The sequence below is a fragment of the Pteropus medius genome, unplaced genomic scaffold (genome assembly GCF_902729225.1).
Source record: "Pteropus medius unplaced genomic scaffold, Ma_sr-lr_union100, whole genome shotgun sequence".
Classification (NCBI taxonomy): Eukaryota; Metazoa; Chordata; class Mammalia; order Chiroptera; family Pteropodidae; genus Pteropus; species Pteropus medius.
In genome coordinates, this window is record NW_024355205.1 from 31713804 (window position 1) to 31731460 (window position 17657).

The window sequence follows — 17657 nt, forward strand, 5'->3', positions numbered from 1 at the left end:
TTGTTTCATACACGTGGGAACATATTGAAAATATAAAGCATATTTAGAGTTATGGTTGGTGATTGTTAAGCGAGTCTAGGTCCAGGCCCGTGGAACATAAGATCTCTAGAGTCTTGGACCTTTATGTTTCTGTCTAATCTCAGAGAAATGAAGACTCATTCTTACCTTTCAGAAAAGGCTATTTGTCATGCATTTTAATAAACATTTACTTTATCGGTGTGATACTTTTATATTCCAGACACGTATCGTTGTTTTTCAAATTTATCACCCAAAACCAAGAATGACTTGAGAAAGGAAACAGGAATCTCACTGTAGCAAATAAACCTTGCTTTTGTACGTCTGTAGAAAAGGAAAGAGTGGGAGAAGGGGGGAAGCGATGGCACACTGAGGAACTGAGGCTCTTGTGCCCCAATCTCCCTGACGGCAGCCTCTGTACTTATGCCGCCTCTTCTGTAAACAGGAGATTTCAGCTTTCTGATTATCAAATAAAAGTGTTCAACCAGTGAATTAACCAGAAAGAACTGATTTTGTCAGTAATTATTGCTAGCATCAATGAATACTTCTTAAAGTAGTTTTAGTTCAGTGGATCAAATTTGTTCACCATAATTTTCTGCTTTTAAAATGTCCTCTATATGCAGCAAATCTATTATCATGCTAAGGAGTCAATAGCCTTCTCATATTCATATTCTAGAAACATCAATTTGAAGTTATTATATATGACTTTCTCTTTTTACCTCATTTTATAGGAAAGTGAAAACTTTCAACGTTTTTTGGAGAATCTGTGTGTCTAAAGATCACAGTCATTCTGCTAATTGTTTTTCTTACATACAGTGCTTAGTTATGGGCATAAAATTACAGTTCCAACAGGTATGAAATAACATTACCAATAGAGACTTTTGGACAGTAGCACTTGACTTCACCTGGCCCATGGCAATGTTAGTCGTTTCTATAAATCTTCCTTGGCACCAATAGCTTAATGTTCTGTATTTTAATGTCTTACCTACATAGAGCAGCATTGTAAAGTATAGCTTCTCGTTTTCAAGGCTCCATTGAAATGGATACCAAGTAAAGAGAATCTGTTACATAAAGAGACTAGGTGTTGTGTTTCATGTCGAAAAGTTGAGTTCTTATCCGTTCCCATCTAGTTGGTGTGTGCTGGACAAGTCCTAATGTGAATAGCGTTCTACATGTGAGCATTTCTTTCTTCCAGTCAGTGGCAATGGAGGGGGCAGTGTCGCAGTGCCTGGCAGTTTTCCTGGGCTGCGTCATCCACTTAGACTTCTTTCTAAAGGTCTCCATGCCCTACTCAGGCAACGCGCATCTTTCTCAGGCTAAGAATGATGAACCACCTCCAGCTCTGTGCTTCAGTTTCCCCCCGTGCAGATGAGTGCTCAGTGTCTAAGATAGCCTTTACCGTGACATGCTAAGCCTTCTTTGTAAAAGCTGATAGTGATCAGTTACTGTTAATTGTGCTGTATGAGTGCATCTTTCCTCTTGACAAAGTGTGTGTGTGATGGTGGAGGCTCCTAATTACAGTCTGGATAAGGTACTGTATACCGTAGCCCTGTCTTTATAACAAGCATCATAGATTCTTGAATTTGCCACTTGGCTTCAAAAATCTGAAACAGAACACTCAGTGATTATTTGTTTATATGCAATTTCCATCATATGGGAAGCAGTACTATAGTCAGTATACTATTGCAAAAGTGGACAGTATTAGCAAAATATGAGTAGGACTAATTCAGAATTCATCATTATATTCTTTAATATACTTGGGAAATCCAGGCTTCCTAAATTAGACACAAGAGGCCATTGGAAATATAAATTCTGCCTGTAATGATACCTGTCTTAAAAATTGTTCCTAGGAACTGAATTGTTAAAATGAAAATGCTAGTTATAGTGAATAAGGTTCTCGGCTTAACTGAGGCTTTTATGCTCTTGGTTTCAGACACTTGCTTTCATGGCAGTCTCATTCATTATGAAGGCAGTGAAAGGCAAAATGTTTAGCAACCAGGGGAAAAAAGAAAAGAGCTGGAGAAGGAACTGCAGAACAGAATGAGAAGTCAGGAAAAAAAATGCATGCGAAGGGAAACAAAGAAAGAAAAAGATCCAGAAAGAGGAGATGCAGAGACAGCAAGAGAAATCAGTGTGAATTCAAATAACAACGTTGTTTTCTCATATCGGTAGAGTAATGTTTGGCTGCTTCATGGTTTGCTATCTTATTTTGTTTAAGATTAAATTTTATTTTTACCTCTATGATTGTTTTGAAAAGACCTCTTCTGCACAGAAGTAATAAAATTCTCTCTCATTCAATGTACTCGTGATTGTGGAAACTTTACACAGATTCCTTGAATGCAGGAAAATAATTAGAACACTCCCAAGACTCAAAATAGCTAACAGATGTCGTATATTAGATTCTGTGCCATCCCAGTAGGCTTTTTGGTCGATTGGGTTGCGTCTTTTAGTTATAGCTTGGGTTTTTTTTATTGTTTTTTGGGGAGTTTTTTTGTTTGTTTTTTGAGATTAAAAAATATTTAACAAAAAAATGATTTGGGAAAGAGAAAAAAGCAAAGCTCAATCTTTTGAAAAAATGTTTTCTTTTTTAATTTTTCTCGTTTAGCCAAACCCCTTGACAATTTTATCTTTTAGAATGACAGGCGTTTAAAATAATGGAATGTTGCTTTGTAAATAAAGCTGAGACACTTTGGGAAAACTCAGACTTTCGGGACAAAATGGAGTCAGTTTTCTCTTTCTGATAACATAAGGAAAACATGAGAGAAGATTCTTCATTAGTTCTTCTACTACAGAGAGGACAGGATTTTCTAGCTCTTTTTCCCTTTCTGTCCACCTAACCCCTCGCCCCTTCTCACACATGTACACTTTTACACATGTGCACATACCACACTACACACATGTCCCAGTGCATTTCCCTTTGGCTCTCCAGTAGCACTTAGGATGCACTGACTGCCAATTCGTGCCTTGGGGAATTGGACTTACTATTAGGTTGAATATTGACTTCATATTTAGAAGTAATATTTCAAATGTCTTTAAATATTAATATATTCTTTCTTTGCATTTAAATAACTGATGTATTTTTTATACTCTCCCACTTTTAATGCATCAAGAATGAACACATTTTATAATTTTGTGACAAATGCAGTATCGATTTACCTTGATTTCAGTACAGTTTCTATGTTTTGAAATACTTAGTTATTTTTCAGATTTTTCTACCCAGGTACAGGTTTCCCTACCCTCTTTGGGTTTGTGGATTGCCTTTTAAAAATAGCTTTCAATTTGTTTCATAGCCACTTAACTGGGATAAGTTACTGTAATTTAAGACTCAAAAGGCCTTTTAAAAATTCTGATGTTGTTGCTACATAATATCCCTGGGTGAGAAATAAAGGGATGTTTATTTATATATAAGCACTCCTCCGTAGGTATTAGGTTTAGACAAAGCAAAACCCTGAAATTTCCACTGCTGATTCCTAGATCAGTTTCCTATGTGGTCCATTTAATTTTAATGCTACAAACGTTATCATAAACATAAGAGATGTGTCCTTATTTTGATTTTTAGTGTTGGATCCATGAATTTCAAGTAATTAATCAAGGGATGTTTGTTTTTGTCTCTCTTTTGCAAGACAGCCTGAAGCAAAAATCAGAAGCAGAGTAATTCTTCAAAAAAGTTACGTGGCCAAATTAGCAGTAAATTTCCTTTAAATGCTGGTCTTTTTTAGGCCCCTTGTTGCTAGTTACTTTTTTTCTTCCTTCACCAGCCTTTATGCAAAGTAATGTTCATGAAAAGGAATCTCATATATATTGTTCAGGTGGATTCTTCTCTATATTTCAAGTAATATTGCCTTACAAAAGACATCTATTTTTGAGTGTCTGTAAAACTAAATGAAGAAGAGACAGTCACAGTTTTTAATTCAAGTGATTCTGTGCCCCTTTCATAGCCATTGAACAACTATTAGTAAACTTGAAAGTGAGCCATATTTCTCAGGGCAAAAAGTTGGATCTTCTTGAGTATTCAATTTGTCAAGCATATTGCTTTTGAAATACTTTGGCTATATGCCATAGAATGTCCAAAGATGTTTTATGGTGCAAATATCTTAATTCTTTAGAGGAAATAAGTGACTTTTCCCTCTTGGTTGAAGGAATAAAGTTAAAAAGCAAGCTGATTTTCACTTACCTTAATACAAGACAGAATCTTTATTTGTCAGTCATTTTCTTACTATGGGTTATAATCTCTGTTTGATCAAAGACCTCTTTGAGAATCAAATAAAGCTTTCTCTGCGAGAAAAATGGCAATTACCCCAATTTTGCATGCAGTTTTATAGTGTTTGCAGAGCCAAAGCTTATTCATAGACCATGGTTAAGAAACTCTGCTGTATCTTAGAATTCTGTAGATATTATTGGTGGTAAAAATCTAATTTTAATTTGTATATACTACACATTTTATTGGATTTTTATTTTTCCCATATATTTGTTTGTAACATGTAGCAAAAACTTCTTGAATGCACACTTAATAATTTATTCATTAAGAAAGGTATTAGGCGATAATATTAAATTATTACACATTATACCTAGTGTAAAACATATCATACCCTTGAGTAGAACCCATAGAAGAAAAATCAACAAAGTTATACACTCAGTACCATATGGCTAGAGAAATATCCAGCCAAGAAATATGGGATTATAGTGTTACTGATTTGAGAAAAATACTAGTTTTAGGAAGAGCCACAAGTGAGATACTGAGTTTTGATTCTTAGTAATTTCTCATTTGTTCTATTCTTATCTTAGCTATAATAGAGAAATAATTGTGACAAGATTTAGTAGAATTTGCAGGATCACTTTAATCAGGGTGACTACCAGGAAAAGTTGATAGAATTTATGTCAGGTTTTTCTTAGCTACCTCTCCCAACAACAGTTCTCTCATTCCCTAAGTCAAGAATTTAATGACACCAAATTTGTCTCCTCGAAAATGTTTTCCCTGAAAGAATTAAAAGGGTGCTTTTAAATAACTGCCATTGTACTTGAGTTTTTTAAACAGTATTGAAAAGGAATGAAAGAAAGGGCAGCCCTGGGCGCCCCCTGTGAAAGGACTCGATGTCCCACAAAGTCCTTGTCGGGCACAGGAGGCAAGTCATTAACTAGTTTTTAGTACATATTCCATTCTATAGTTTGCCTTCTCAAAAGTTCAACTTTTTAAAAACGTTATCAACTAAGGAATCATAAATTTTCTGCATATTTTGATTCATGCCATCCGAGGCTCCCAAGCCCAGAAAAAGAGGGGAAGACCCAGAATGCCTGCCCGTTTGCAGCATCTTGCTTGTCTTACAACTGATCACGTGTCTCAGCAGATTGGATGAAGGAAATGATAGAAAAACTGTGCAGTCTTCAAATCTGGGTCATAAGATGCCAAAGCCTTATGTTACTTTGTTTGACATCTGTTATTTTATGGCTCCTGCAAGCTCCATTTCCTTGGAGGTACTTGAAGCTGCGACTTATTTAGACAGTTCCAAAGATAGGTTCAGCCTATCCTATAATGCTGCTGTACTAAAAAAGAGATGCGCTTTAAAAATTTTTTTAAATATCTTCCTTCATGTATTAGATACATTTAAAAATTGTTTTTTTTTAAACTTATTTGCATGATTTTTTCTCTGTATATTTTTTAAATTCACTTCTTAATGCTTTTCATTTTATAGTACCTCCACTAAGCTTTATTTCCCAATGTCTTGTAATTATTGATTTATAAATCAACATCCAATTATTGGCACCCAATATGGAAAAGAAATGTGCAATATAATTCTTCGTTAAATGAAGAACCTTCATGTGTGCCCATGGCCTACCTGGTGCGTTGGTACATTGCGGCCAGTGTCCATTCTAAATGGCCAGTGCTTGTGCAGTACCTGTGGTTAAATATTTTGACTATCACTATACCTATAAATACATTTTTCCTGGATGAAGTAACAACTTTTTAAAAATATATAATCAGGTTCCTGAACATCAAACTAGAATGTTATTCCTCCCCTATCATTTCTTCCTCCTTTGTACCGAATTTCAGCTCAGAGTTATTTTGTTTACAGGTAGAAACAGGTTACAGGAATATACCTGTTTGTTTATTCCTGCAATAAGAATAAAACCCTAAATAAAAGAATAATTTTTTTGTCATGTAACATTGTCTAAGAGTTTAACAGATTTTAAAGCTGGAAGAAAATCTGACCTTCGTCTACTGTGATCCAGCTGCTGGCCCACACCAGGGACCTGAGATCAGAATCCAGTTTTCTTAGTCCCCAGTTCAGTGCCTCTTACTTATAGTCTGTTTCCACAAATTATTCATTCTGAACCTATGTAAGAATTTTTCACGATTGAAAATGAAATTTTAAAATAGGAGGAAAAAGTAAATCTTCTGGTCACTTCTTTCCCTTCCTTTTTAAAGGGTTTTCACCGTTGGGCTCATGACTAGAGCCGGCGTCCCTGTCGGTGCAGGTGCTGCCTTTTTAGTCCCTCTCTTAGGATATTTAGAGTTTGATTCAATATCACTTTACCACGATTTTGTAATGTAGAGGTAGTTATTAACTTGAGCCAAGAGTGCAGATTATTCCAATAATAGGAATTGGCCCATATTTTCTATTTGTCTCTGAAAAATTAAATTCAAAATATTAATCACATTTTTCATTTATGTTATTAGAGGTTACTGTTTATGCTTGATTCCAAATTACTATAAAAGCAATACTGTTGAATTTTCTTTAACACATTAAAGTTTTACATCTCATGATGTGACAGAAGGATAATGAAAATTGAATTCTCTTTCCCGGTATTGATTTTCTTCTCTTAGAAGTTTAAATGTTCAGAGTGAGGCTTCATCGTAACTTTCCAGTCTTCGTTCTTGGCCTCCCATGCTCTCTCCCTCGCTAAACTCCTGTCCCAGATACCCTTCATAATTTGGAAGTCACATGCCCAGGGCTGCTGCCATAGAGAATAATCCAATTTGTGCCTTTCAGAGTTGTCTCTTTCTGCTGCGTCCTGCCTGGGTATTCCCAGTCTCATCTGGGTTGCCCACTGAAACCCCTTCCTTTCCCCTCTCTCATGCCTCTCGCACCCCAGTCTTCCCTGCCCCCAGTACCTGCCTCCCACTAACCTAATCTCTAGTTAAAACTTCCTCGTATCTCACTGATCCCCAAAGTCACTTACACTATACAAAATGCTTGTCTTTACACTCTAACTTTATCTTAAGAACAGTCTAGCTAGTAAGAAAAGTTTAGCCTAATAACATTTAGGGCTATTCCCTAGGAGTAAGTGCATTTTAACATGGATCTTCTACAGACCCTTCCTCTACCTTATGCTTCAATCTCTAAATAAATCTGAAGGTGGACACCTAAGGCAGGAAGAAACCTACCCATCTGGACTTGCCAAAGAGCAAGGCGAGAGAAGACAGGACAGGCCTTAAATCTCACCGTATAGCCTCCTTGGCTGTCCACTTGGGAGACTGACCCCAGTTAGCCAGACCAAGAAGTCAACTGGAAATATACTTTTGGCTCTGCTGAACACTTCGGCTCATCCGATTACTGTTGACACAACTAAGAGGAGTTGCGGTGACTGGATCTGATAGTGACCGTGTGATTCCCGTGCAATCAGAAGACATCTTCCTTAGCTGTCATTTCTTTGTTCTTCAGATCTCGGGGTGTTTAAACTTCTGACTTGAGTGCTTTAAATATCATAAAATGCATTTTATTTTTAGTATCCCATGAAAGAAATTACTGTTATTCCTGGGGTTAGTATCAAACAAGGAAACCGGATCCGAGGTGGCGATCATGAAATTATAGCTTTGAACTTCCAACCTGAAAGCTGGTTTAGTCTGGTGCAGCTGACCACTTCACACACGAACTTAGTAAGAGAAAATGCTCTGAAAGAGGTACGTTTTGAAGAAAAATAGTCCCCAAGGGGAGAGGGAAAATCGAGGTGGAGCAGGGGGATATCCATTTGTTTTAAGGCAGCATAGCATAAGCAGGAGGTGAGGTTTTAATGGAGACAGTGTGTGAAGAGGTGTGTTTATTTTCAAAGCCAGTAGAGGCTGATATTCATTAGTAGAAGGACCGGGAAAGAGAATTTCATTTTTCATCATTTATTCATGATCGTCACCATGTCTTAAAACTGGGTAAGGCCCATCATTACTGCCGAGTCTTGAGCAGTGTAGCTTCTCTAATGCCCTTCACTAGCAGGTCCCTTCTGGAGCACATCATGGAAAATGGTGTCACGTGTTGTGGCTCACTAAAATATAATCCTGAACAGCTTTTGGAGCTCAGTCGTGTTAAAATGTAGAGTGATGTTAGTTTTCCAAGTTAACATTTTTCAAATCTGAAATATTATCTCTTAAGTGCCTGGGCTTCCTCGCTATGAAATGCTGCATGCAGATAAACAGTGGAAATGCCTGTCATTGCACGCATTACACAGACTGTTTCTCGATTATTTATAGGAACTAAGAGAAATACATAATAAACAGCAACTCCAGAAACAAAAGTCCATAGAGGCTGAACGACTGAAACAGAAAGAACAGGAGCGAAAGATCATAGAATTAGAAAAACAGAAAGAAGAAGCCCAAAGGTGAGTCTTTTCAGTGGATTGTGGCTCCATCCGGAAGGAACTTTGAGTATTTACTGTTCTTTGCCTGGCTCGACCAAGTGCACCAGAAAGAGCCTTCAGTAGTGTGTGTGTTTGTGCGTGTGTGTGTGCGTGTGTGTGTGCGCGCACACACGTGCACACATACACGTGTATATGTGAATCTTTGCATATATAAGTCCCCCCTGAAGTGTTTGGTTGGTTCCCAGAGCTCTCCTAAATTACCACCATGTAGATAAATGGAATTATACAAGGAAATTGGGACACTCGGTGTGCTCATTTGCATGCCAATGACCAAAATACGCTTCCAGTTCACAGCCTTTTAATAACAGGGGCGGGCAGAGTGCTGGCTTTGCAGTCGGAACCCCTGAGCGCTTGCCACCCGGGTTTCTCCAGCAGCACTGAGTGTGTCACTCTTCTTTCTGCTATTTTTTTCAACTTCAAGTTAAACAAAAGTACAAAAGGCGAAAATTTGCTATTGCTGCTACTTAGGATTACAGACACATTTTTGTATGGTTTTGTTTGCATATTTGTGTTTTTTATTTGTAAGTTTCAACAGTAAACTGTAGACATTTATTTTTTTAACCTACCTGATTTTGTTATTGGATATTTGACTTTTACATTCCAATTAATTTTAGAATCCAAGACTCAAAAATGACCAACTACCCCAATAATATAGTATAAATTGTAAAAACTGGTTATTGAGATGAGACTAAAAGGATGAAGAAACAGATACTTTAGGCGAGTCATTAACTTGACTGGGCTGAGCTCAGTTACGTGTTTTGGCTTTAAATAGCATTCTGCGTCTGGTGTTTGCGGGTTTTTCATGCCAGTGAGTAGTGAGGTGGGTAGGGTCTCAAACCAATTTAGAGGCCTATTTTATGGTTTTCTTGGGAGAGGACTAGGATTATGTACAAAGAATTAATCCCTTGAATGTGTTGATTAACTCTAATTCTATCCTTTTCTTCAAAGTTTATAAGATTACTTTTATTATTCACACCGTACTACACTGAACTTTCTCATTCCTCAGGCTAGAAATAAATACAAAATATCAATACAGAAAGGTTAAATTTTCTGCTTACATTTGTATGGCAAATGGTACACAAAATATGACTTCAGAAATTACATGGTTATACACTGTAAATGGTGAGCTTTATTAGTAGTAAATGTTTAGCAAATTTTTCGTTATCATGAATAACAATTAACATCCCTACCCCTCCAAAACTTTTTTCTGTTTTCTTAAAAGATGTTTTGAAAATTGTAGGTAAAATATTTAAGATTTAAGCTAAAAAGAATTATACTGTACTAAATTTTCACATTTCTACAGAGTAGAAATATACTATTTTTTTAAGTGGAAGATAAAAGTTTTATCTGTTTATATTATGGTCCCTTGGCAGTTTCCTAATTCTAAGAGATGACCTTTGTGCGTTGGCCGTGTCACAGGTTGGTAGTTTATGGTGTGGACTCTAGAAGCAGGCTGCCTAGGATTGAACCCAAGGCAGGTGTGGCTCTGTGACCTTGGACAAGTCACTTAATATCTCTAATTTTCCTCATTTGTAAATAATAATAAGACCTATCTACCCAGTGCAAACGTTAAAGTAGTTAATAGATGTGCTATTATTAACATTGTTATTAACATCATATCATTTATTGTTAGTTTCATTTAAAGTATGATCATTTAAAGTATTTTCTGATTTTATAAAATATTATAGAATAAGAGAAAAATCATTCCCAGCCTTTTCCTATGGGTTTCAAGTCGAGGCCATCCTAATTTTCAAGAATTTAATTGCAGTTATTCCTTTGTGTCAGCTACTTTGAAAAAGGAACACGGAGTAGTCGAATTCAGTGAAGTATATAAGAATTATTGCTTAGTAACGGATGGTTACTACCTCAAGAGTTTAAAATAATCTATTGCTTTGAGCATCAGTTTTGGGGAGCTTTGTGCGTGCATGTAAATGTGGTGTACCTTCAGTGATCTGGTTGATCATGGACTTATTTAAGTAATATTTCCTTTGCAGTGTGAGGTACTTTCTCTTCTGTGTGTTATACCTCTCCCCGCCCCCCTCCACTTATATACCGATATTAAAATTGGGAAATATTTTTCTTATTTTTCTAATTGCTTTATAAGCTTTATCAGAAATATTCTTATTGTATTTCTCTAAATCACGTGATTTCATCTCACTCAGAATTGGAGCCCTGAGAGCTTTTCTTTCATTGATTCAGATCGCTCCATCTGAAGAACAGAGTCTGCTTGATGTTTAGCACCCCATTGACTAGATGGAGCTTTTTTGTGAAAAGAGACAATAGCAGTGTTAAGTTGGAGTTGCTTCCTTGCTATAATCAAGCGTTTTGTTGACAGACGAGCTCAGGAAAGGGACAAGCAGTGGCTTGAGCACGTGCAGCAGGACGATGAGCATCAGCGACCAAGAAAGCTTCACGATGAGGAAAAACTCAAAAGGGAAGAGAGTGTCAAAAAGAAGGACGGCGAGGAGAAAGGCAAACAGGAAATGCAAGACAAGCTGAGTCGGCTTTTCCATCAACACCAAGAACCAGCTAAGCCAGCTGTCCAAGCACCCTGGTCCACCGCAGGTATTAGAGGTCAAAAATAATTCTAGAAAATAAATCATCTTCTCTCCCAGATCCTCTTGAGAAATTTCCATGTCTAATCGGGCCCTGTCCTGTCTATATTAATAGAGGTGAGAATGTCAGTCTCCTTTTTTGGGACAGTGCAGCTGTTCATTCTTTAGGATCATTAGAATCCGTTTAATTCTTCTATCAACCTTTGGCTGCCAACACACTGCCATCAGTAGCCTTTTGCTGACAAAAGTGTCGTGAAGTTTCAATACGAAGCCCCATTCATACACCTGTATTCCAAATGGAGGTCGTAACCTTTCCTGCAAAAAAAGGTTCTCCAGTTCTCCAGTTATTTCCTCTGGGAGTTTCTGAGCTGTCTCAGTGGCAGGAAGTGGTAGCTTTTCTCCTTGCCTGCACTGACGTGACATTCACTATCTTGAGTCTGCACTGCATAAAACTGTGTTCTTGACCTTTTGAAAAGTGTGACTGTTTTTTGTCCTTTGATCATAAATTGCCTCTTTAGATAATGATAAATGAAAAACTTTGAAATAGCTAGAAAATGTCTCTTATATCAGATGCAAGCTAGAATGTTTTTTAAAAATACTTGTGTGGCTGTATAATATTGTACAGCTTTGCAGATAATACTCAGCCGAATGAAATGATTGCCTTTTTCTTTGTATGGTAAATTATATTGATTCTATTGGTTTGATCATCAGTGTGCTTTTTCCTGGTATACAAAAGAAAAGAAAGGAACATTATTCTATGAAGGTTTGTTTCCTGTTTGCACAGTGGGTAGGGATGGGAGTGAAGGTTCAGAGTCAGGTCCAACACCCTCCCTACCTTCAGATGCACCCAGTCCGAGGAAAATGGCAAGTCAGCTGATCCACACAGGAGCGCCCGTGCCACGGGAAGGCATACCTGTTTTCATTCTGTTTTGATAGGAAAATAATTTCACCATTACTTGATCTTAGGCAATTAGTTCCTTATGGTTCCTCCTGGTATAAAATGAGGATATTTTCTCCTTCAGTTAGTGGGAAATTTTGCACATTATTCAGTTTTAAGACTAGATGAAGATAATATCTTCCCCTCACTGCTTTTCAGAGAAAATAGGTGCATGTCAAAATACTTGGGTAAAATAATTTAGAGGGCTGTGATTAGTTATTGTAAACCAGAATCCAAAATATCCTCTGCTCAATGCGTTTTTAAAGTTTTCATTTCATTTAAAATTTAAATTATTTTCATCTAGGGGCCATCCTTAGGCTAAACTCCTGCCCCTCCCCCGACCCAAGGAAATGTAGGGGAAGAGGTACTTACTTCACCAGCGGTTATTAGTAATAACTATTCTTGGAGAAATTCGCACTTGTGTTTTATATGACTACATTGAGGGCCTAAAACATCAATATTTCTATGTCTTTTAATATGGAAGGCTGTGCTTCTTCGTCCCCTCCCAAATGCACTTCTTGGCTGATCCAGACTTTGAGTCGCATTCGAACTGCTTGCTACATTGTACTCCACACCCTGTGTTGGGGGCGAGGGGTCTTGGTGCTTTAAAGGTGTGCGCTGCTGGAGCCTAAGCCAGGAGGCCGAGAACCGGGACCCTAGACAGCCTCACCGCACTTGGCATTGGGGTGACCTTTGTTTAGTGAGTTTACTAACAATGGGTTTGATGTGCTGACACCAGATCCGCCTCCTCTTCGACATTTAGTGTGTTAGAAATTCCTTGAATGGATGGATGTAGGTCAGATGTTAAGGTGGCAGTAGAGGACACGTCCGTTATTTGGCTTGTTGTCATGCGTTTGTGTCCTGTGTAATGTTTTCTTTTTGTTCCACACCCTTCCCTTTTTGTAAACAGAAAAAGGCCCACTTACAATTTCTGCGCAGGAGAATGTGAAAGTGGTGTATTACCGAGCTCTGTATCCCTTTGAATCCAGAAGTCACGATGAAATCACGATCCAGCCGGGAGATATAGTCATGGTAAGGATGACTCCAGTGAAAGTGATTTCTGTAGGTGATCAGCATCTGCGCTCTTTTGGACTTTATCTGACACCTGCGAAATCGTTAGTGAGTGTGAAATCCAATAATCCAGCATTGGCAGTTTTGAAGTATAATCTCAATCTTCTTCCTTGTCTATTAGGATGAAAGAAGACATTTAAAAATGTATCCTAACATCACTTTGAAATAGAATTGTGAAAGAAAATGAGTTTTTATCACAGCCTTAGCATATTTTAAAATCTGTAAAGATCTGATAGTTTCAGAGTTTAGACTACTGCGTATATGCTATGAGTAGTCTTTAAGAAATAGTTTTAAATGCAAAATACTCTGTCATATTCATTAATCACCACGGATAACTTCTGTATCTTTGGGTCAGAGCATCTTTTTTCTCTTTGTGTGAACTTTGAATTGTGTGAATAATGAATTAAATACAGTAAATATGCTTTCTTAAGTATATATACTCTTATGATTGCAACTAAAACCAGTTTAAGAAAGAATAAAGCAATGTGATTGACCTAAATTATTTTATAAAAGAGAACAGTAGTTCCTCAGTCTAAAATAAAAGTCTTAGAAGTGGTCAAACTTTGCATTACTGTTAGCATTTTTAAAAATGATGGGAATGGGTCAGAATTTTAAATGAACTAGGAAAGTTAAAAATTGAAACGAACATGTTTCTCATGCTAGCACTGCGTGTCTCTGAAGTATAAAAGGGTATTTATATGAGTCCTTGTACTATTACTCATGCATTGTGCATATATATGTTATAGCTCTCCGTGTAGAATACATGATCTTTAATGGGCCAAAATATAAAGAATAGCGTGTTTATACTGAGAAAAATCAGTCTCTTTTCCCCTTATTTTTTGGTAGCCTTTTCTTTAATTATAGGCTGGAAATAGGGGAGTCAAGACCAAAAGTCCAGAATCTTTAAAAATCACAATCTTCTCAACATTATTGAAACCCTCTTCAAATATAGTCCAGCCTTCATTCAACAGTTACTGAATGCCTGAAACGTGCTGGGTGTCAGCCTCACTCATTCTTAATAGAAAGAACTGCTGGTTTCTCTTAAGTGTGGGTGCGTCTCTGTACCCATGCGTGGTGATGCAAGGTGGCCAGGTGTACAGCTTCTCCACCACCCCCTGTGTCCTACACTGTGTTTCCTGATGGCCTGAAGCTGCTTTACTCATACCGCCTCATCTCTGAAATAGCATGCCTTTTAAAGCAGATTAATTGTAAAATATTTAAATACCATGTAATAGCAGGAATCAAAAAATTACAAACGTACAGTGCAACATCAGATAGGACCTCATTACAAAATTGGCTTTTTACACTTTTTTTTTTTAAAGCCTAATTTTTCGAAACTGGATTTTGTTGCAACACAAAGTACAGAAAAACAGTGTTCTGTTCTTGAGATGAGGAAGTGTTACCAATGTTAAGATAAAGAAATGTTACAGATGATCTATATGTTAATGAGAAAATGTTGCTATTTTTGGAAATATAGTCTTGTTATAATTGATACTGAGTCCTTTTCTTCAATTGGCTAGTTAACCACCAGCTTGACTAGATGAATAGAGTGTAGATAATACTGTAAGAATAAAACATTTCATTAAACATATATTTTGCCTTGCTTTCAAACCTTTGCTTTCCTGGTGGAGGTTAAAGGGGAATGGGTAAGTGTTATGTAACTGTCAGGAAGTCCGCATCTTATTAAATGTTTTGTTCTTTTAAATCGCTTTAATTCTGTGTAAGTACGCATATCTTTGGATGTTGTCACGGCAGTAAAAATACCTTTTGAGTTTGTGTAGAACATTTGCTTAAAGGAAGAAAGGAAGGAAGAAAGATGTAAAGGTTGGTGTTTCAGGTTTCTCTTTGCTAGATTCCACTTAAGGAAGGACTAACTCGAAGGCTCTGTATTTGGCAAGTTATTGGGTCAAATCTCTATCTCAGGCCATGGACAAAAATAAGTTCCAAGTAGTTGTAACTTAAAAGATAAATTTCCAAAAATATCCTTTTTAAAGATGAGTATTGGAATAATATTCTGACTAAGAAATGACTTTGTAAATTAAAACTAGAAGCCATAAATGACAAAAATGGACAAATTTGACAATATAAAAAAATTAAAACATATATTACAAAAATACATGAGACAAAAGGTTACAATCCATATTACATAGACTCCAAAAAGTTACTATGAAAGAAACCCACAACCTAGAAAAGTTGGCCAAAGATATGAAGATTCAGTTATAGATGAAGAAAAGTAAATGATTTTTAAAATATACAGAAAGATGCTTCATTTCATTGGTGATCAGAAAAATGCAAGTTAGAAAAGCAAGATATAGCATTTTTCATCTCTCAACTGAGCAAGTTTAAAAGTTTGATAATACACAGTTTTGTCAGGAGTGTAGGAAAGTGGATATAATATTGTCAGCATGGGTGTATGAATTGGCTAAGTCATTTGGGAGGCAATTTGGCAATACCTATTCAAATTTAAAATTCTCAGAAATTCTGTTATTCTCTCTCTGTTTTTTTGGCATATGCACAAATATATGTATATATGGATATTCACTGCAGCACTGTTGGTAAAAACAAAAAAGAATAACCCAGTATTATCCATCAGTAAGGGGATGGTTTAAAGACATAGTACAGCGAAACAATAAATATAATGATGCTTTTTAAAATTACACGGATCTCACAATGTAATATATATATGCCTTACTGCCGAGCTGTACACTTGAAACTTACTGGATTTCATTAACCAATGTCACTGTAATAAAAAAAATTTAACGTAGATCTACATACACAAATAAACTCTCTAGTAAAAGAAAAAAAGCAGAAATAATATAGAGGGTATAAATGCACTTGGGTTAAATAAAAAACTATGGTTATATATGTAAGTGTTTATGTATGTATTGCTCACAGTCTTGAAATATAGACATCAAACTGCTAACATTGATTACTACTGGGCAATAAAGAGATTTTCATATTTAATTTTATGTACTTTTATGTTATTTTCATATTACAAAATGCTGATACATATTTACAAATGTATCAGCATTTTGTAATTTTTAATAAAGCACTAAAAATAAATCCAGCTTTTACAAGGATAACAGAGAATGTCTACCCAGGACTGAATGGTGTTTACTTTACCATAGACATTCCAGATATGTAATGAAATATGGACTGTCTCGCTGGGCGTAATTTATTGCCCTGCCGAAGGGACAGGAGCAGTGGCTTCATTTTATACACAAAATGCAGCGTGACCCCACCCCCCAATGGCGTCCAATTGTATCACCTTTGTGAGGTTAACATCCAGCACGATAAAAATGGAAATTGACATAGAATAATACTAATTTATTTTATGAAGTTTGCAATTAAGGAACATGAGCACGAAAATATGTAGTTAGAACATTACTGTCAACCTCTCATGGCTGAATAATTAGGACTTGTTCACTTTTGTGGATACAGTAATCAGATTGTCAGATTGCTCAAACATCTGAAAAATAGCTAACTATACCTGTTAGATTTTAGAAGTCTGACAGTATTTCCTTTTTTTAACGTAGGCAGTCTTTGAAAAAACTTGATTATCAACATAGTGTTCTCCAAAAATGTTTTTTTATGGCTGATAAAAATTGAAGTGATAATTTGTACATAGTCTTGTTCTACATGTTGTTGATAATACAGAGAAATATAACATGAGGTCTGGCATTCATGTGTTTAAAATCTTTTTAGAAAAATAGGGAGAAACACATGGAAAGGCCAGTGCATGATGAAATTTTCAGTGAATGCTCACTGATTCTGCTAGAATTTCAAAGAGGAAACGAATCTGGAGTGATGTTCTCAGACTTTGGAACAGAAGCCTCTTGGTTGAGTCTGACTTTGCCAGCTCAGGCTTGGATACTTTGAAAATCTATGGCTTGTCTTCTGATCTGGAGGGCTGGTACTTGGAGGCTGAAGAGGCAAATTTGACATGTATTGGAATTATTTAGAATGTATCGTAATAGCGTAAGAAATTAGAAGACCTCTCTCTGCTTGCGGTTTTCTTGAGGTTTGTCTTAAGAACACAGGCTGATCATCTTCTTCAGCAGATTTAGATGGTGCAAGACTGATACATCAGAACTGCTCAGGGAGCTTAAAAAAATCAACATTCCTCCAGAATGGTGACCCCCAGAAACTGAGAACTATATGTAATCCATAGATAGGACTCAGAATCCTCTCCATGTGGTTCTTTTAGGGAGTTAGTTTCAGGAACCACTGATCTAGCCGCTGATAAAACCTAATCTCTTTATCCTGTCTGGACTAGTCCTAAATTATTTCCGGAAAATATCTTCTTCTTGAAATACCCTAAAAAGGAGACCATTTTTTTTTTCAGCAGTTGTCAGCCATCGACCAGTCAATTCATTTTGGAAATTGTTTATCTTCTAATTTAGTGTTACTCTCATAACAATTTAAACTCATTTTTACCTTTTCTTCTCTTG

The 17657-nt window shown here is 36.5% G+C and overlaps 1 protein-coding gene across 12 annotated transcripts in view; it reads left to right on the plus strand.

Annotated features, from left to right (window-relative positions):
* ITSN1 (intersectin 1) overlaps nt 1-17657 on the plus strand; it is a 180539-nt gene that overhangs the window by 88859 nt on the left and 74023 nt on the right. For all 12 annotated transcript variants that reach the window (XM_039857557.1, XM_039857552.1, XM_039857561.1 and 9 more), the window contains 3 exons: nt 8477-8604; nt 10979-11208; nt 13046-13167. In XM_039857557.1, coding sequence (XP_039713491.1) covers nt 8477-8604; nt 10979-11208; nt 13046-13167 — 480 coding nt within the window. The remainder of the gene's footprint in view (nt 1-8476; nt 8605-10978; nt 11209-13045; nt 13168-17657) is intronic.